Source organism: Conger conger, chromosome 13 (genome assembly GCF_963514075.1).
Source record: "Conger conger chromosome 13, fConCon1.1, whole genome shotgun sequence".
Lineage (NCBI taxonomy): Eukaryota > Metazoa > Chordata > Actinopteri > Anguilliformes > Congridae > Conger > Conger conger.
In genome coordinates this window covers 13780920-13801652 of record NC_083772.1, presented here as the reverse complement: position 1 = coordinate 13801652, position 20733 = coordinate 13780920, and the positions used below count along the sequence as shown (strand labels likewise).

General features: G+C 39.8%; 2 protein-coding genes across 2 annotated transcripts; one reads left to right on the top strand and one right to left on the bottom strand.

The window, feature by feature from the left end:
* The first annotated feature begins 10 nt into the window (after positions 1-10).
* On the top strand, positions 11-6728 carry LOC133108724 (T-cell surface glycoprotein CD3 delta chain-like). Its single transcript, XM_061218420.1, has 5 exons — positions 11-1152; positions 1430-1641; positions 4599-4742; positions 5618-5670; positions 5880-6728. Exons 1-5 carry the CDS (start codon positions 1097-1099, stop codon positions 5943-5945), a joined length of 531 nt encoding a protein of 176 aa, XP_061074404.1. The 5' UTR covers positions 11-1096; the 3' UTR covers positions 5946-6728.
* A 5229-nt stretch (positions 6729-11957) lies between these two features.
* LOC133108279 (T-cell surface glycoprotein CD3 epsilon chain-like) lies at positions 11958-18961 on the bottom strand. Its single transcript, XM_061217749.1, has 5 exons — positions 18666-18961; positions 15865-16068; positions 15494-15634; positions 14014-14069; positions 11958-12933 (listed from the first exon to the last, which is right to left on the bottom strand). Exons 1-5 carry the CDS (start codon positions 18742-18744, stop codon positions 12868-12870), a joined length of 546 nt encoding a protein of 181 aa, XP_061073733.1. The 5' UTR covers positions 18745-18961; the 3' UTR covers positions 11958-12867.
* Positions 18962-20733: the final 1772 nt, after the last annotated feature.

Genomic DNA, 20733 nt, shown 5'->3' with positions numbered 1-20733 from the left:
TTTCGTACCTATTCACATTACTTTATGAAGATTACATTTCCCCACAATTCGGCTGCAGTTAAATAATGCATGCTTGCCAACTTTAAGTTAAATAAATAAAAAAAGAAAGAAGCAAAAGTGTCAGTTATCGGCTATTGTCCTCCTCTCTGTGAACATAACAATCTGTTTCTTCTGTTAACAGCTTCTAAAGAAGGTACAGTATATATTTGACCTTATACAGTATGTAAGTTAATTCATGATTTGGCTGCCACCATGTTTTTAACATTGGATCATGCATAGTATTCCAACGCTAAGCTGTCTTGGATTTATTTGCATTAGGTCAGGCAGGCACACAGTATTGCCTTTCTGGTGGTACTTTCCCAAACAGGTGCCAAACTCTCACAGATTTTTAATATTCATGGATAAAAGGCTCGTCATTTGGGAGACAATAAGAATGCAACACACAAATAATTTTGTGTTTATTTAAACTCTTTAACCTAAAAGCATTCATCGACTCTTAACATAATAGGAGTGTTAAACCGAGGTGCTGCAGTCTTTCATACCTATTCACATTACTTACATTTACAAGATTACATTTCCACACAATTCGGCTGCAGTTAAATAATGCATGCTTGCCAACTTTAAGTTAAATTAAAAAACCTGAGGTCAGTTCAGTTGAATTTATTATACATTTGTTAAACAATGTAAAATAATTAAAAATAAATAAATGATATGGAAATGTGCCAACTTTATATGATAAGAAACATTTGGGCACACGGTTCATTGCTTTTGGATTAAGAGATACCATTTGGGCACGGTGTTTTATGTGCAATCATATAATAACAAAAAAAAACACTTATGCTACAAAGACAAAGTGATAGGTTCATTTTATCCATATTAAATTTAACGTTTTGACCCATACTGTAGGTCTTCACCACAAATACAGTGAATCAGCCTTATCTATTTCAACAGTGATGAGATACTCACCAGACTTGAAAATAATTGCAATGGTCTAAGTTTGTAACACAAACGCCTGTCATCACTATGTAATTCATGTTACGGTGCCAGTTAAAGCACTTTTTTAATATCAGGATCAAATTCATAGTTTAAATCAGGAATGGTCACAATAGCTCAACCGTCAGCTACAATTGATATTAATTTCACTTATGATGACTTATTGAATAATCAGTGTAAACAACATACACAGCATTTAACAGCACTCTGTGACAGTGTACAATGTACTGTTTAGTCATGAGGCCCAGTGATATGCATCCACAGGGGCACAACTTTACCTATGGCTCCGTGTACTTCTCGGATACGTACTTTTCAGAATAAAAAAATACGCAGTCGGGTCTTATTATCTACGGATAATCAGGTTTTATGACACTATACCTTCTCTGTGCAGCCAGGTATCTTCATTCATTTTAAGAATAGTCTGTCAGTTACTAAATATTTTTTGTTCTTTTGACTCTTTAGCCATCTCAACCAAAGAAGCTGGAGATGGTGTCAAAATCACCTGTACAAACTCAGAAATATGGCACAAAGATGATGCATTTTATAGAAATGCATCGGAACTAGAACTTCAGTACTCCGATGACAATTCAGGGGAATATTCATGCGTCAAAGGAGAAATCAAACACAACATCCTGGTGAAATTTCGAAGTAAGTGATAATTGCCATATACGTACATTGATATGCCGTCCATGGGATGAACTCTACTGAAATGTAACTCCAAACCTGTACCAATTAGAACGTTGTCTGTGATGCCTAACATACATTGACTAGATAGTTCACTTTGTCTTCTTCACACTGAACTTTCTGTTTCCCTACGGCTGAAGCCATCCAATACAAAGCTAAGCAAAAACAGTGATGAAAATACAGTTAACCCCTTATGTATTGCCCCCTTTTCTTAACACAAGCTTATACTTGAACCCTTTGGTAACTCTTTGGTGTTTGTTTCTCAAAAGTCAAAATTACTGTAAATATTATTAAAACAAAGTGACCGAAACTCAAACAGTAGGAGTAGTAGATTTTTCTCACTGAAAATATTAGGTTTTTGAGTGGATACAGATGATTGTGCCTTTTTAGAATTGAAAATTTCACCCTGAAAAAAGAGAATGAATGCAAAAAAATCCACACCGGCCCAGCCCCGAGATTTTACCGAAAAGCATTATGGCTGGTGGTGCTGCATTTCATATTCCTTCGTTCAGCCTTGCTTTGCCTTTTCAGCTTAAATTCTGAATTACTGTTAATATCAGGGCGGCACGGATGGTGCAGTGGGTAGCACTGCCGCCTCACAGCAAGGAGGTCCTGGGTTCTAATCCCCGTCGGCCGGGGCCTCTCTGTGTGGAGTTTGCATGTTCTCCCCCTGTCTGCGTGGGTTTCCTCCGGGTACTCCGGTTTCCTCCCACAGTCCAAAGACATGCAGGTTAGGCTGATTGGAGAGTCTAAATTGCCCATAGGTATGAGTGTGTGAGTGAATGGTGTGTGTGCCCTGCGATGGACTGGCGACCTGTCCAGGGTGTATTCCTGCCTTTTGCCCAATGTATGCTGGGATAGGCTCCAGCCCTGTTCAGGATAAGCGGGTTAGGATAATGAATGAATGTTAATATCAGTTATTATAAGTTAACTATGAATTTATAGCAGGACTGCCCAACCCTGTTCCTGGAGATAAACCTGGAGATACCTGTAGGTTTTCAACTCAACCCAAACAAAGCACACCTTATTAAACAACAAGGGATATTGTTGAGCTGCTAATTAGTAGAATCAGGTGTGCCAAATTAGGGTTGAGATGAAAGCTTACAGGACAGGAGATCTCTCAGTCAGGGTTTAGCTGGCCTGCTTTTTAAACTTTTATACAACATCAATATACAATATTTATACAATTTACTAATGCATTTGCGTACTGTGCAATATTCTCTAGACTCTCCTCTTAACCCTTGTGTAGTCTTAACATTCTGTGTACTTCCCTTGTCCTAAGGGTAAAAAATGACCCACCTTCACTAAACCCCTAAAATAAAGCAGCTTAATTGAATTTTAAACCCCACATCTATTTTGCATGAAGTAACAACCTGTCACTCATAACAAACTTCAAATTTCAAGTTGAAAAAAGGGGTTTTCTCTCCTGTTAAACATAGTGGCGGGTCATTTTTTAACACAAGGGTTAAAGATCCACTGGAAAGGTGTTCTTGAAACCCTGTGATTGATTGATTTAATTCAGAGGACCCTGTAAACATTTAACTTGTGTTATTACTACATATCTACAGTTGTGTGCAAAGTCTTGGGCACCCCTGGTCAAAAAACCTTTTACAATTAACATCTAAGTGAACATATGTGAACCTGGCTTCTAAATGGCACCGTATTAAACATGACACATTTCCTCAAATTCTAAAGCAAGATTTTTACGGTTTCAAAATAATAAAAAAATGAAAAAGGCCCTGTCAGTTAGTACTCCTCCTCTGGCAAGTATAACCATGTGTAAATGCTTTCTGCAGCCAGCTATGACTCCATTCTCACTTCCGTTCTTCCTGGCAAAACACCTCTAGCTCTATTCTTCAGCCTCATTGCATCTACACAGCATGTTTGAGATCTCTCCACAGACTTTCAATAATAGTCAAGTCAGGGGACTGTGGTGGCCATTCCAAAACCTTCGTCTGTCTTTCCTGGAGGTACTTTATTGTTGATTTTGTGGTATGATTTGGTTCATTCTCTTGCTGGAATACCCAACCTTTCTTCAACTTTAATGTCTGGACTGACCTTTATACATCTCTTGAATTTCTTGTTATTTTGTGGAATCCATTCTTCATTCTACTCGCATAATATTTCCTGCGCCCCTAGCTGCCACACAAAAAATAACGGAGCCACCTCCATGCTTCACACTTGGCAAGGTATTCTTCTTTACAAAGGCTTCACTTTTTTTGCAAACATTTGGTGATGGCTAAAAAGTTACATTTTGGTTTTGTGAGTCCAAAGCACATTGTTCCAAAAGGCTTCAGGCTTCTCAATGTTTTCTTTTGGATATTTCAGATGCTTTATTTTGTGTTGAGATTGTACATTCTGGCATGTAGGTCTTTGTTGTTTAAAGTATGTTGTATTGTTGTCCTGTGAACAGCTAGACCTGTTTTTGCTACTCTTTTTTGCAGCTCTTTTGCAGTGATGTGTGGGTTCTTCTGAGCATTTCTCACTGGGTCTCTGGCCATTCTATCTGAAATCTGTCTTGGTCTTCCAGACTTTGCCTTGACTTCAACTGTATCATTTATCTTCCATTTAATCCAGAGGTGCCCCCAAATTTTTTCACTCGACTGTAAATAATTAGTTCCCATCTCTGTGGTTATTATCATTGATTATGTCCATATGGAGTCACTGTTAGACATACACTCCCATTATGCTGCCACTGTCAGCTTCCCTGCATGTCAGTGTGATGTATCTCTCACTGTGATGTATCTCTCACTGTGATGTATCTCTCACTGTGATGGTATCTCTCACTGTGATGGTGTCTCTCACTGTGATGGTATCTCTCACTGTGACGTATCTCTCACTGTGACGTATCTCTCACTGTGATGTATCTCTCACTGTGATGGTATCTCTCACTGTGATGTATCTACTGGTCATTTTGATAGCCTGTGACAATTGTATTGCCTTGGATACTGGAACCGTGGTGGGGATCATCGTGGGAGAGGTTGTGGCCACACTGTTGATCGGATGGGCTGTCTACCTCCTTGCTTCACAGCCCCAGGGAAAGGTCTTCAATCAGGCTAACAAAGGTGAGCAGATACTGAGGCAGCATACAACAAAAAACAGTGCCACAAATCTATCATAATTGATATATATTCAATATCAAGACAACATTGATATTTAATGACCCCATGCCCAATTCCTACTTCAGCAGCCTTAATCATTGTAGTTATATAGACCAGAACAGCTCAGATGTTGCTGAACTAATTTAATCGTCTCCAGGGGCTATGATTGACAAAACGTCAAGCCCAGCAATGTGTTTGTGTCTGCATGTATATGCGTATGTACAGTGCAGTCCGTATGTATTTCGACAGTTGGTACAATGTTCTTTTGGCTCTGTAGTCCAGCACATTGGATTTTAAATGAAATGCTACAGATAAAGTGTAGACTGTCCCCTTTTATTTGAGGGTATTTACATCCATATCGGGTGATGCGTGTCAGAATCCCTTTTTATACATTTTTGGGGACCATAAGTAATTGGACGATTGGCTTCTCAACTGCTTCTGAATAGTCAGCTGTATTCAATCACTTCCCTTGTGCAGGTATGGGAATACTTTCAGGATCTAGTCTTGATTCTAGGGTTTTGATTGTCATTGGAGTCTGATATTGCCGTTTGTCAACATAAATAAGAGCATTATGCCAGTCAAGGGAGCCGTTATGAGGCTGAGACATAAAAAAAAAAGGGGTATGAACCTGCAATTAGACCCTATGCATTTTATGCAATATGGAGCTTAACAAACAAACAAAGACACACACACACACACACATACACACACATTTTCCTCTGTTGGTTTACATCTGGACATTTGTAAGATGGTTGCTTGTGCATGCTGTTTTGTAAAGTGCATCATCTGTAAAGAGGTCCAGTAGGGAAAAATGCCAGTTCCTTGTTCTCTTCTTTCAGCATCGGACCGACAGAACCTCATTCAGAACCAGCAGAATGACTCCACGTACCAGGTGGGCAAACAGTACCAACAATGACTTATGGGTATTATCCTGGCTTTTATTTATTTTTAGCACTCAAGCCGGCAATATCATACTCACAATACCACTCTTTCTCTTGTCCCCTTCAATCTCCCTCTTCCTTTCCCTCTCCCCTAACCTACATCCCCCCGCTCCCCCTCTTTCTCCCTCCGACCCCCCCCCCCCCCCGCCTCAACTGCCAGCAACTCTCTCACGGCAACTCCTCGGAGTACAGTCACCTGGAGCCGCGCCGCGGGAGGAAGCACTGACCACGCCCGCTCTCGCCCGCCCGCCGGGCTGGAACAACCCCTGCGCTCTGCTCACGGAGGCTGACCCCTCACCTGGCAACCACCGCCACCGCCACCGCAGCTCTGGGCCCTGAGCTTTGCAGTCTGAGCGCCAGGCGCCGTGTCACCTTCCCCCATCAGCAGCCCGCCAGGCCGCCTGCGTATATAAATATACGCCGGATGTTGATTTTTATTTAGTCCTTCGTTTAGTGCCGGTTGCCTAACAGGTCACCTATACAAATATGTGCAGGATGTTTGTTCTTAATGTAAGCCTTCATAGCCGGTAGCCTGAGAGGAGACCTATACAAAAATATACACAATAAGTTTGCTTTATGTAACCTGGGTTTTTACTTCATTCAGAGTTATTGATATTTCCTGTCTTTATTAGTACTTGCTTTGTGGCATTGTTTTGTGTGTCCTGCGGCTTTGCTTTGACCATGACTCCTGAGTAAGGGGAAACAAATGTTTGAGGGGAGAACTATTATTATTCTCTTTATACATATATAGGTGTGTGTGTGTGTGTGTGTGTGTGTGTGTGTGTGTGTGTGTGTGTGTGTGTAAGAGAGAGAGAGGATGTGGGCTGTTGAACCAGTGCCATGTGGCATTGATTGTGTATTTTTGTTAGAGATTGTTCTTAGGCTGTGGTCATTAAATTGAGCCATTATTATTCTTTAATATGACTTCATATCTTGCGCTTTTTTGCAGCATCCTATTTATATACATGGGAAATACCTATTTCAATAAAATATATGCCTATCTGAACAATGTGGGCTGTGGAGTGCATGTATCATGGAGTTTCATTGGTGTGAAATACGTCCCTGTGTTGAAAATTGTAACACTAAGCATGTTTTTTTAGGATTAATATGTTTTTCATCATGTTGGTACAACCATGGTAATTTATAATAGGTTGCATTCATGTAGTGCAGTCTCAAAGCTCTTCACATTGAAAGGCGGAAGCTTCGACCACAACCGGCATATAACACCCACCTGGGTGATGCAGGGAAGCCATTTTGTGCTCAAACACTCACCACACACAAACAAATCCAACAGGGCACACATATACTCTATCAGGGTTTATTTTCCACTCATCCAAGGGCTATGATTAACAGGGCCCTCGAAAAATATTAGAACACAGGATTTTTTGGAGTGGTGGGGTCTGATGTAAATGGTAAAATGGTTGGCATTTATATAGCGCCTTTATCCAAAGCACTGTACAATTGATGCTTCTCATTCACCCATTCATACACACTCACACAACAACGGCGATTGGCTGCCATGCAACGCGCCGACCAGCTCGTCGGGAGCATTTAGGGGTTAGGTGTCTTGCTCAGGGACACTTCGACACTGCCCGGGCGGGGGATCAAACCGGCAACCCTCCGACTGCCAGACGCCTGCTCTTACTGCCTGAGCCATGTCACCGCCATGTGAGATGTGAGAGATTCATGGGGCCCAAAATCCCAGGCTGAGCTCCTGACCACACCTACAGAGTCATCAAAAACCTCTGATGATTTAAGCACAAGGAACATGATTTTACAAGCCCTAGTCCCGCCATGGCCATGGTCAGGTGTTATACGGAACGATTTAAGCTTTATCATTTGTTCTATTGTCACATTGATCACTTAAATGCTTGAGTACTGAAAGGCTTTATGGCATTTGTGATGTGTTTAATCACATCAATCAGCTCATTGCTCACTGTCTTTTCACATTACTCTGTAGACATTTTTTTCCTTGCTGCTTATTGAAATGTCAGCATAAAAATATACAGTGCACTTATTTATTTGCATTTCAACCTAGCATTTAATTATATAAAATAAAATATAGCACATATAGTACATTGCATTTAAGCAGACAAATAAATGGCAAGTTAATAAATGGCAAGTAAAAATAGCTAAGATTGTATATAAAACAAAAGCAAGTAAAGAGTCTTTGCTTTTTTTACACCAAGCACCTGCATTGTATGCGATTAGCTCACATTTTGATAATTAGGCAACGTTAATTACACAACAAACCTTTTCATGTTATTTTTATCTGGTAAGTAAAAATAGCTAAGATTTTATATAAAACAAAAGCAAGTCAAGAGTCTTTGCTTTTTTTACACCAAACACCTGCATTGTATGCGATTAGCTCACATTTTGATAATTAGGCAACGTTAATTACACAACAAACCTTTTCATGTTATTTTTATCTGGTAAGTAAATAAAAAACCTTCTGATGGATATTAAAATATAGTCCCACATTATTTTCCATGGTTAAGATAATTAAAATTTTACATGTCAGGCAAACTGCTTGCATTAATATCCAGACCCCTGGAATTAAATGTCAGTGCCAAACAATCTGTCAACTGGGATTATTGTTTGATACCATACAATGTATTGATTGGCTAAGACGATGTATTAATTGTCCTCTGTATGTGTGCTAGGCAGTATGTGTGGTGCAGTGGGTAGCACTGCCGCCTCACAGCAAGGAGGTCCTGGGTTTGAATCCCCGTCAGCCGGGGCCTCTCTGTGCGGAGTTTGCATGTTCTCCCCGTGTCTGCGTGAGATTCCTCCGGGTACTCCGGTTTCCTCCCACAGCCCAAAGACGTGCCGGTTAGGCTGATTGGTTGCCCATAGGTATGAGTGTGTGAGTGAATGGTGTGTGTGCCCTGCGATGGACTGGCGACCTGCCCAGGGTGTATTCCTGCCTTTCGCCCGATGGCCCGATGTATGCTGGGATAAGCTCCAGCCCCCCTGCGACCCTGTTCAGGATAAGCGGGTTAAGATAATGGATGGATGGATGTGTGCTCTAAAGGTGATTACGCTGATTACAGGATAAAAAGGCTTTTTAAGGGATACTCAGCCTGTGAGTTTGAGAAAGACACAAAAGGAGTGCGCATCGATGACATGCTGTGTGTGTGTGTGTGTGTTTGTGTGTGTGTGTGTGTTGTGCAATGTCTCCCAGGCTGCCCAATTCTCCTGGGCTGGATTCTGAGAACGGACACTTTAATGACAATAAATATAACCATTATTGTTGACTAATAAGTTGCTGCAAAGGTGCTGGAGATGAGAACTATCTCAACTGTCAAACCCTTCACTTTTGTATGTAGCACTATAGAAAAATAAAGATGAACTATATCAGTATTAATGAAACTGCCTTGGATAAACTGTCTTAGCACACAAGTTGCTCTGTATATAGTCAGGAAGTTATTAGTACATGCATATGTTCAGAGTTGCTGTGAGGCTGACAAACTGTGGTTTCCCAAGAGCAATGCGAGTCGAGAATATAACTGAGAAAGAGGCACAACTCCCCCACAGGTACACACACACACACACACACACACACACATACACACATAAACACGCCACATACAAACACACACACACACGCGCCACATGCACAAACACATACACACACTCACACCGACACATACGCACTATAGGCACAAACACAAACACACACCCACTCACACTCACACCCACACACACACACACACACTACACCCACAAACATGTGCACACACACTCTCACACACACACACACACACACAGAGACAAACATGCACAACTCCAACAAACCACAACTGAAGACAAACCTTCCCCTTGAATTAACAGACTCGCTGCCACCATATGCTTCTGCTCAGATGTACAGATAAGGATGAGCACAAGCCAGTACACACAGCACACTGCATCACACTGCATCACACTGCACACTTCACACCTGAAACATGGAGCACTGTATTGAACAAAGTTATTCAATTTGTTTTTCAAAAAAGCATATTGTTGCTCTCATGTACGCTAGGGTGATGAATAATTGCATTTAAATGGGCTCAGCACTGTTGAGATCTTACTAACATCCCTAACCGTTTAGTACTGAATAATATACTGCATAACATGCTGGCATTTTTTAAATGTGATGTCATAGTGGATAATCTGGAGGGATATTTCTGCCTTTTTTGATGTCATTTGTATTTTGTGATTTCCTTATTTTGCAATATGGATTTTGCCTTGCTGTGTGATCTCATGTCAAACAATTCTGTAGAATATATAAATATTCTTTGTAATTTAAAATAAAACATGTGTGTGTAACATCCTATGGACAGATGAGACAAAGATCAACTTGTACCAGAATGATAGGAAGAGAAGAGTATGGAGAAGGAAAGGAACTGCTCATGATCCAAAACAGTGAAGCATCAGTGAAGCATGGTGGTGGTAGTGTCATGGCGTGGGCATGTATGGCTGCCAATGGAACTGGTTCCCTTGTATTTATTGATGATTTGACTGCTGACAAAAGCAGCAGGATGAATTCTGAAGTGTTTTGGGCAATATTATCTGCTCATATTCAGCCAAATACTTCAGAACTCATTGGACGGCGCTTCACAGTGCAGATGGACAATGACCCAAAGCATACTGCGAAAGCAACCAAAGAGTTTTTTAAGGCAAAGAAGTGGAATGTTATGCAATGGCCAAGTCAATCACCTGACCTGAATCCAATTGAACATGCATTTCACTTGCTGAAGACAAAACTGTGAAGGGAAAATGCCCCAAGAACAAGCAGGAACTGAAGACAGTTGCAGTAAACATCACCAGGGATGAAACCCAGCGTCTGGTGATGTCTATGCGTTCCAGACTTCAGGCTGTAATTGACTGCAAAGGATTTGCAACCAAGTATTAAAAAGTGAAAGTTTGATTTCTGTTAGTTTGTCCCATTACTTTTGGTCCTATAAAAAGTGAGAGGCACTTATAGAAACTGTTGTAATTCACTGTAGGGATGTTTTTGTGCTGTGTAACATCAACTTCTGCAATGTAACCTGTCCACTTCAAGGTTTGACATGTTATGTGTCCAGGTGTGTTCAGAAATGCTCTTCTGCAAATCACTAATCATGGTTATTTGAGTTACTATCACCTTGTCAGCTTGAGCCAGTCTGGCCATTCTCCTCTGACCTCTGTCATTAACACAGATCTGCTGCTCACTGGATGTTTTTTATTTTTTGCTCCTTTTGTTTCTCTGGAAACTCTCGCGACTGTTGTGTGCGGAAATCCCAGGAGTTTCTGAAATCCTCCAACCACTGTCATTGAGTGTATATTGTGCCTTGTGTAGCCACTGTGGATAGTCTGTGTCAGTATACACCTCATTATAAACACCTTCACTAATCTCCAAACTGTCTTTGAAACTTGAACATGTCTGTCATGAGAATTGGAAAGAAAACAATTTCATCAAGGAAATTCCAGTGGCATTAATGAGCTCAAAATTCTTTTAATGACAATACATTTTTCAGATTAAATTACAGCAGGCAGACAAACATGTTTTTGCTTTTTATTTCTAATGAACCCATGACACAGATTGTTTCCATTAAGAGTGAGGGATGTCTTCACAGCTGCAGTGATAGCACACTGTTGTGAAATATTTCCACTGACTCACCGCTATACGGCTCATATTCACTCAGCCTGGCCAATCACCTCCCTCCTCCTCTCTTCTCAACCACAAAACAAATGGCACAATATTTAAGAAGCAAAAAAGATTACTATCATAAAGTCAAGGGAAAATATGACATTGGCATCTTCACATGCATCTATTTATAACTATGATTTCAAAATATATATATAACTGATACACCAAATTACACCAGAATACCAATGCATTTCCTGAAGGTGCTATTTTGCAAGGTTAGATTTATAGCTTTATATTATACACTCAAACAAAAATGCTACGTATATTAGTTTATGGAAAGCTGAGAAATTTGGGATGCTAGGTAGGAGGGAAAATAAAGACCATTTAATCCTATGGCTGATGGTTGTAAAAAAACTGCAAAAAACTAAGGTTGGCTATAAAGTCATCATAAATATCATAATTAATGAAGTTAATATTTGCATTACTTAAAATATACCCATCCTTCCATTATCTGAACCCGCTTATCCCAATCAGGGTCGCAGGGGGGCTGGAGCCTATCCCAGCATACATTGGGCGAAAGGCAGGAATACACCCTGGACAGGTCGCCAGTCCATCGCAGGGTAAAATATACCCTCAGCACATAATGTAATTTAACTGGTGCTCATTAATTTGAGTTTACAAATTAGGCATAGAGTACATTTTAGATTATCTGATAATAATAACATTTACAGCTATATGGGTTATAGTGATTCTTTTTGATCTTTTTTCTTCACTAATTGAAAATTTCAAGTTTTACTTCATTGAAATGTCAATGCAATTGTTTCCTCTTGTTGATAAACACAAGCATAATCCTTCTTTTCACATTCAAATTTTACTTAATTTAACGTCTTATTATTACATTTAAAAGGATGCCAATGCCAAAATATCTGTATAAATAATCAGTATTTGTTTGAAATCTGAAAATAAACATATTATATTATACATAAATATGAAAAATTGAAATATGAGAAATTAATTACATTTGTTGAACTATTTTTATCAAACAGGTTTTTTTATCAAAGAATTTACACAATAGAATTCACAGTTCTCAAAAACTGTTTTTTTTGCTGCACAAAAAAACATGTTTGCAGCACAATGAACAATAATAATATATTGCTGATAATTGTTTACTATTTATATTAATGAAGTAACTTTCTTAAGAAATATGAAACATTTTCCATTTTCTGCTTTCAACAAACAGCTAGAGCTGTACCATTAAACATCAAAACTTTGAGTTTGCTACTAATTAAATATCAAGCTAAAAAGCTATTAAAATGAATACATCAATGGCAAATATAATTTTTTGGTAACTACAAAATAACAGCCAAAGACAATGTTTGAAGATATAAAACGCGCTAAAAACAAATTGCACTGTAGCCAGGACAACTAACCAGGAGATGCAGTGGGCAGCGAGGCGGGGGGTGGCAGGAGAGACTAAGGACGGGGAAATGTGGGATATCAGAGTCTTCCGGTGGAGGACTGTTTGGGACGCAGCAGTCTAGCCGGTCCTGTTCACTCCTGGGACGGCGTAGGTGTCCCTGTCTCGTGTGGCATGGCTAAGTTGCTGGGATGGAGTGATGGAGGGATGGAGGGATGGAGGGAGGACAAAGAACAGAGATAAGGGTCATTTGTGTAGTTGTGTCCCGGTCGCCTCCAACAAGCTGAAAGACCACCACACGACATATGGTCATATCAATAATGAAAACAATCAACAATCAGAAAAAATTGATAGCACACCAAACTTTGGAAGAAACGATTCTCTTCAATCATCACAAATTCAAAAATCCCACATATAGGAACTAACAGAAGCATGTGCGGATGTTGTAATTGTATTACTTCTACCAGGCGTGTGCCCATTCTGGTGCCAAAACGACACTTTTAGATTTTAGTGATAACATCAAAGGAAAATATCATACACACGCACATGCATTTATTCATAACTATGATTTACAGAAAATGTATAATGCATATTACTGATACTTACTATACCAGAATACCAATGCACATATACTCTGAAGGTTGGCATTCATTGTGCATATGTACTCAATGATTACACCGTGGACTTTAGTTTGTGTACGTGCTGTCAAAGGAGTACGCGGCGAGAACCAGTGTGCTTCGCAACGTCATGCAAACTCCCGCTCTCATTTATCTAACCTGCTCAATCCTTTACTCCTGACGTGTGAGATACTCTGAAGAGGCACTGCTGTGAAGTGCGAATGGTTAAATGTTCTGTGTTTGATACACGGCTGTGCAAGCTCTAGTGTAGGGTATACAGGGTATACAGCTGTTCAGAAAATACAATCCAAGGAAAATAATAATAGGATGATCAGTTGGAAAAAAAAACAGACAATATACATGTGTCCAAGAAAGTAGCACACACCAGTTTCTGCTATTAGTACTACTTTATAGTGTTTATTCTTCTTCTTCTTCTTCTTCTTTTTCTTCTTCTTCTTCTTCTTCTTCTTATTATTATTATTATTAGTAGTAGTAGTAGTAGTAGTAGTATTAGTATTAGTGTTGTTATTATGATTGTTATGATGATGAATATTATTATTATTATTATTATTATTATGTCTCTGTGATCACAGGCAGATGGATTAGAAGGTTTTAAAGTGTTCAGAAAAGAGAAAGAGGCGGGGGGTACCTCATAGTCGCGATCAGGCACCGATGGAGCACTTGAACGTACGGGACGTCTAGATGCTAAAAAGACAAACATACAACCCACACATTCCATCACTGTCAGATTCCTTTGGTGTTACAAAAAATATATAAATATACTAAACCACATCTTGGTCAGCACAAATAGCACAGTAAAGCCATGGTACATTCCAGAATAAACATATTTGAACTAGAATCTGGGATGTGATATACAGTAGCCTTAAATTAATGACTTCCACTGCATACAGTACACTTTTAATATTAATGTTTTAAATGCTTTTTTCCTTTGAATCATCAATATTATATTATATACAGTAATTTTGTATATGCATGTGGCAAAATTGAAAGTGCCTAAAGTATAAACTAATATGCATTAGATTTTATGCGTGAAAGGTGCAAAGGCAAGTTCTGCGGGCACATTCAAAGAAAAAAGAGTGATCAGTCTAAAAGAAGCGTGGGTTGACCTCCGATAAGATAAACAATTATAAATATACAGGCCCAAGCATGCTTTTCCAATGATTGGTCATGTTACTTGTTTTGCACCAAACATTAGTTCTGTTATCAGGTTTGCGGGTGTTATAAATCTTATATGCAAAAGGAGTTCATAAACCAGGCCCTGAGTGTGTGTGGGAAGGAGCGGGAAGGAGACCTTTTGGTTTACAGACAAATCAAAATTCAAAACCATGATACCGATCATCCTTTTCAGCCTCACATACAATATTTCATTTAAATTAAATTGTGCAGACTAGGCTGGTCTACCAACAAAGAAGAACGTGGAGGACTGACAGGAAAAGTGACTGGACTTTATATTTTTACATCTTTTTCATATTTGGCCATTGCGAATGGATCTATCGCTGAATGATAGAAGAGTATTTCAAGATTCCACATCTCATTTTTGACAAATGTTTTCAGGATTCTGTGAAGTTGAGTTCACAAGTTCACAATTGAAGATCTTTGTCGTGTGTACGTTTCTTTGTGCACCCCCACCCTGCTGCCGGAGCCAGGAATGCAGGCCTGAATGTGGGCGGGCAGGTAAACCCAACAGGTGAAGGCCTGTGTTGAATTCCACAGAGCTTGTGAGGTCATTCACATCCTGCGCTGAGCCTGCAGGGCTGTGTCTGCCACCTATTTCTCTCCCGTCCATCTCAAACGCCTACATTTCATTTCATTCTTTAGTCAGAGCATCAGCAATTCATTTAGGAGGGGAATGAAAAGTCTTTCTTCTTTTCTCAAATTTAAATCTAATTTAGAGGCACGTGTACATAATGTACCCCCTAAAATGCATCCTCAATTAATTCCAAAAATGAAGGGAAAAACCCCTACCGCCAGTATGAGGGTCTAGCTCTTGGTGTGACAGTGTGGTGTTACACGTGTTTGACAGTGTGAGGGGTTTGGCTCTTGGTGTGACAGTGTGAGGGGTCTGGCTCTTGGTGTGACAGTATGAGGTTGAGTTCTGGCAGCCTTACCTGGAGCAGTGGAGGGTCCAGATGCGGATTTCCTCCGAGTGCAGTTGTAAATGAGGATAAGGATACCTCCGGTGACCAGCAGATCCATACCAATCAGCCCTATCAGCACTGACCCATCCAGCTCATAGCAGTTCTCACACACTGAACCAGGCATGAGAGAGAGAGAGAGAGAGGGAGGGAGGGAAGGAGGGAGAGAGAGAGAGAGGGAGAGTCAGAGAGTAGCCAAGGCAGGAAAGGAGGAGATAGGATGTTTTGAAAGTGAAATGGTGAATGGAACAGTAGGAATGAACACAGTTGACAGTAGGTTATTACATGTCTCTGTGATCAGAGGCCGATGGATTAGAAGGTTTCAAAGTGTTCAGAAAACTCACCCTTTCCTTGCACATAGAAATAGTAATGCTCAGTGATTCCTTCGGTGTTGGCGCTGCTGCACTTATACTCCCCTTTATTCGTCTCATTGTATTCAGTCGTTAATGTTCTTCCATCAGCTGGACCTCTTGACCACGCTATATCCGAGGAATCGTATGGACACGTGATAGTGAACTGCATTCCTTTGAATGACACGTCTCCCACTTCTGAATAATTTAGGAAAAGAAGAGGTCAATGGCATGCTAAACAAGGAGGCTGTTAAATGTTTTATGATTTTACTTTTTTACATTTTTTTTTTTACATTTTAAGAAATGTATAATAATTACATACTACTTACATTTAATTAAGCATATTTCAGTGAACTAGTTACAGTAGACACTAAAACATATGAATGGTAAACAAAGCCACTGCCATGCATCATTTGCTTACTAACTCTGTAGTCCCCATCTCCTACTTAACATATAATACACGCCATACTGTGCCCTGAACAAATATTCACATCCTTAATAAAGATAGACAAAGATGGCTATATTGTATGCTTAAAACATGGGAAAAGTATGTTTTTTGATATTAGTGTGATAGCTCAAAGAAAACAATATAAGAAGTAATATATTTTCTTCCCCAAAATATTAATGGAACCCTTGATAGAAATACACAAATAATAGTTAATATATAAGCTTTATTTTCTAACATGAGTGAAGTAATGTGTTTTTTATTGATTCAGTGGAATCAACAATAGTCTTGCATTTTTTCAAATATAAAATGCATTTCCCAAAAAATGGAATTATTGGGACCCATGGTTTAATATTTTGTGCAATTTTGCGCTTTTCCAATAATTTGCGATAAGGTTAGACAATGCATTTGGAGAGATTTTTCAATGATATCAATGATTCTGAAGTTCACCATTCCTCCGTGCAGAACTTCAGAGTCATTGATATCCTTGAACACTGGTTTCTGATGGGGTTTAAGCCTGGTCGCTGGGATGGCCATTGCAGAACATGTTGTTTTTACTGAACCATTTCTGTGTTTTTTTGTAATGTATGTTTGGAGTCATTGTCCTGCTGGACAATTTAATTCTGACTAAGTCTTGGCTTCATAGTGGAGACAAACAGATATTCTGCCAAAATGTCCTGATACTTTGTTGAATTAATTGTTCCATTGATCTTAAATAGTGCCCCTGGAACACTGGAAGCAAAATATCTCCAAAAATCAATGACCCACCGCCATATTTGACATGTATGAGGTGGTTCTCCTTGTAAGCATTCCTCTTTTGCCACCAAATATATCGACGGTATATATGGCCATGACATTCAATTTTGGTCACATCTGACCATAGCACTCCCTTCCAGTCATAATTCCAATGATGGTTGATGATTTTGTTTATTGTGCTCAGTAAGAATTTGTTGGTATGGAGGTGCCATTCAATGTTCTTTCTGAGACTTGGTGACCCCAAGATGTCTGCAATTCTTAAGCTGTGATGCCTGGGTTCTTCATGGCCTCCCTCACCATGTTCCTCACCGTCCCTGGGGTCCATGTGCAATTGCTTCTTCCCGGCAACTTTGCAACCATGCCATATGTTTAACTTTGTTTTATTATTATTGCCAGTGCTAGGTGGTATGTTTAACCGTTTATGTATTTCTTTGTACCCATTAGCAGACTTGTGACGGTGAATTACCATCAGCCTCTCCTGAATTGACAGTTCTTTGGCTTTAAAAACATTGAAACATGACAATAAATGTATTGAAATAAAAGTATATAGTTGTCCTATATGTCTGAACAAAACATATAGATTATTATATATGTTGTTTACTAAATGCAGCATTTCATCTTCATTTTTAAGGATGCCAATAATTCTGGAGCGCACTGTACGTGTCACAAGTAGTCAGACCCCTATTTTCAGTTTTTTATGAACTTTTCCATAGTGTTTCATGAGATTAGTGAACATATTGAGGGATCTTTGACCATTTCTCCTAACAGGATCTTTCAAGATCCTTCAAATTATTCCATTTGCAGTGGTGTACTGCCCTCTTTAATTAAAACCACAAATTTTGATTTGGTTCTAGACTGAGGAATGGGAGGGCCATTGCAATACAATAAGTTTGATTTTAAGGTGTGTTTGGATTGTCTTGCTGAAAGATTTTCCTGGTGGGGGATACTACATTTTTGCACAAAATGTCTAGGTACTTGCAAGAGTCCATGAATACATCGACCAAGACAAGAGGATTCCAAGACCAGTAGGTTCACAAAAACCCTATGACATCAAAGGCCCATCACAGTATTTCACCGTAGGTAGGATGCTATGGCCAAAAAGCTACATTTTGTTCCAATCTCTCCATAATACCTGATACCAAACAAAATTCCAATGCTGAACTTTGATTGGAACTCATCAAATACCTCTTATACTGCATTGGAGTCAATTTTAATGACTGACTTCTGTTTTTGAGGCGAGTCCATTTCTGGTAGTACAACCTACTATTATACACTATTTCAGAGTGATTTTCATTTCAAAACTTCTGTGAGCATTCAAATAAGCAAAAAGTATCTAATTGAAGTATTTTCAGATGGGAAACAAAACATGATACCACGTAAACTATTAAACTGTAAAATAAAAGCTTTTTTTTTTCTTTTGTTGCAACATCTGCCCACAAACATGCAGTCAGGCTAGCGACCAGCTATTGGAAATAAATAGAGCTAAAAGGGCCTCAAATTAACTATTTAATTGCAGCTGATTAGAGTGAATTACACAGTAATGATGGTAATAACAGTATACAATGGAAGCCATAATAAAATTATCTTTCTTTACCTGCACACTCCACCACCACCAATGCGAAGACGAATACAAGGAGAACCTTGTTCATTCTTGCCAGACCATGCAGAGACATCCGTTCTCCTGATCGAGGTGAAATAACACTTAAAATGGCTTAGGACAGGGCCAAAAGCAGACCCAATAACAGTGGATGAACAGAAGTTGACCTTGAAAAGAAGTATGCGCTAATATATAATTTCTTTCACTGTTTTCTCTTCACTGTCAGTCTTTTCCCTTGTTCTGTCTCTCTCTCTCTCTCTCTCTCTCTCGCTCGCTCTCTCAGAGCAGGAAGCAGCATCAGATGTGGAGACACCTTCACTCAGTCATTGGAGGTTTTGATGCTCTTGTTCTGCATTGAGTCCAACGACACGCACACACTTGCTGCAATTTGTCAAACTGCCACAACAGAGAAGAGCGGCCATCTTGAAATTGCTCATTAAACAGAAAGTATTGAGCCGCTGGTGCACAGTGTGGAGCCTCCAATCATTCAACTGCTTCTTCTGTCCACTCGTGTTCTGTGTTTCCTTCATGGCCTCTACTCAACAACAACATATCTATCCTACTATGGTTCATTCTGTGGCTCAGTGAACAACATTTAAAAAAGTTACAAATGTATTGATATACCATAACATGTAAATTAAAATAAAGACGCCGGGTTGCAGTCAAACACAGATTAAGCCTAGCCCTCGACTAAATTCAATTTTGAATGGCGATTCTCCATATGAAACCAATTTTAGCTTAAATAAAATTGGAATACAATTGTGTCTGTGAAACCAGCCCTGAACCCTCCTATTGCGTTAAAAGTTTATGAGTGCTTTTATGTTTGGGGTCAAATATTTTAAAATATATTTCATGTATATTTTCTGACATTTTATATAGTTGCAGTGGGTCAAAATAAGCCCATACAACACATGGTTGGTACAGGACCTCTGAAAACATAGCATTATGTTTATTGCATGATGCCACTGAATCCCACTGAAATAGAACATTTTAAAAATCATACAGTAGTCATTCATTCATTCATTATCCTAACCCGCTTATCCTGAACAGGGTGGCAGGGGGGCTGGAGCCTATCCCAGCATACATTGGGCGAAAGGCAGGAATACACCCTGGACAGGTCGCCAGTCCATCGCAGGACACACACACCATTCACTCACACACTCATACGTATGGGCAATTTAGACTCTCCAATCAGCATAACATGCATGTCTTTGGACTGTGGGAGGAAACCGGAGTACCTGGAGGAAACCCACGCAGACACAGGGAGAATATGCAAACTCCACACAGAGAGGCCCCGGTCGACGGGGATTCGAACGCAGGACCTCCTTGCTGTGAGGCAGCAGTGCCACCCACTGCACCGCCTCATACAGTATCAAGATGTAAAAAAAGTTTAACTGGTTTCTAAGAGATGTCAAACACTGAATGGGGTCAAATAGACCCCAAACATAATAGGAGGGTTACTTTCATGAATCAGGAGCACTTTCATTAAACTAGGCCATCATGGTTAAATAGTATGTGTGTTGTTAACCATGCTCCAGACACCAGTGGTGATTTGGGGAGGGAGGCGACCTGTACCAAGTCCTGATTTAGACGGGCAACCCAGCAAAAAACAAGTGTGCAGCATGAGAATTCTGCAAATATAGAGTAAACACGCTGCGTGAATGTCGCTAGATACAGATACCATGGTATTAAAGAAGGCTAGGTTCTGACCAACCTTTCATTCTTAAGTTGGAAGTATGGGTGAAATATGTGAGAATCTGACCTGGGAGATAGGCAATGTCTTAGGAGACAGAGGGCTCATTCCAATCCCTTATTTTTCTCATCTGTTTCCCTTTCTCTCCTCCTTTTCTTGCCCACTAGCTCCACACATCGGGAGGGGCTAGGAAAAGATGAAATGAAAAGAAGTGAAGACTGAGAAATCAAGAAAGTGTGAATTAGGCAAACGCTCTTGCTCCTTCAAATGTCAGTTACAGATGTGGCAGATGCATGGCATATGGGGAGAGGTGGATCCACAGGTCCATCATTTATATGTCAGGTTATACTTCCGCAAAGGATGCGCTGAAGT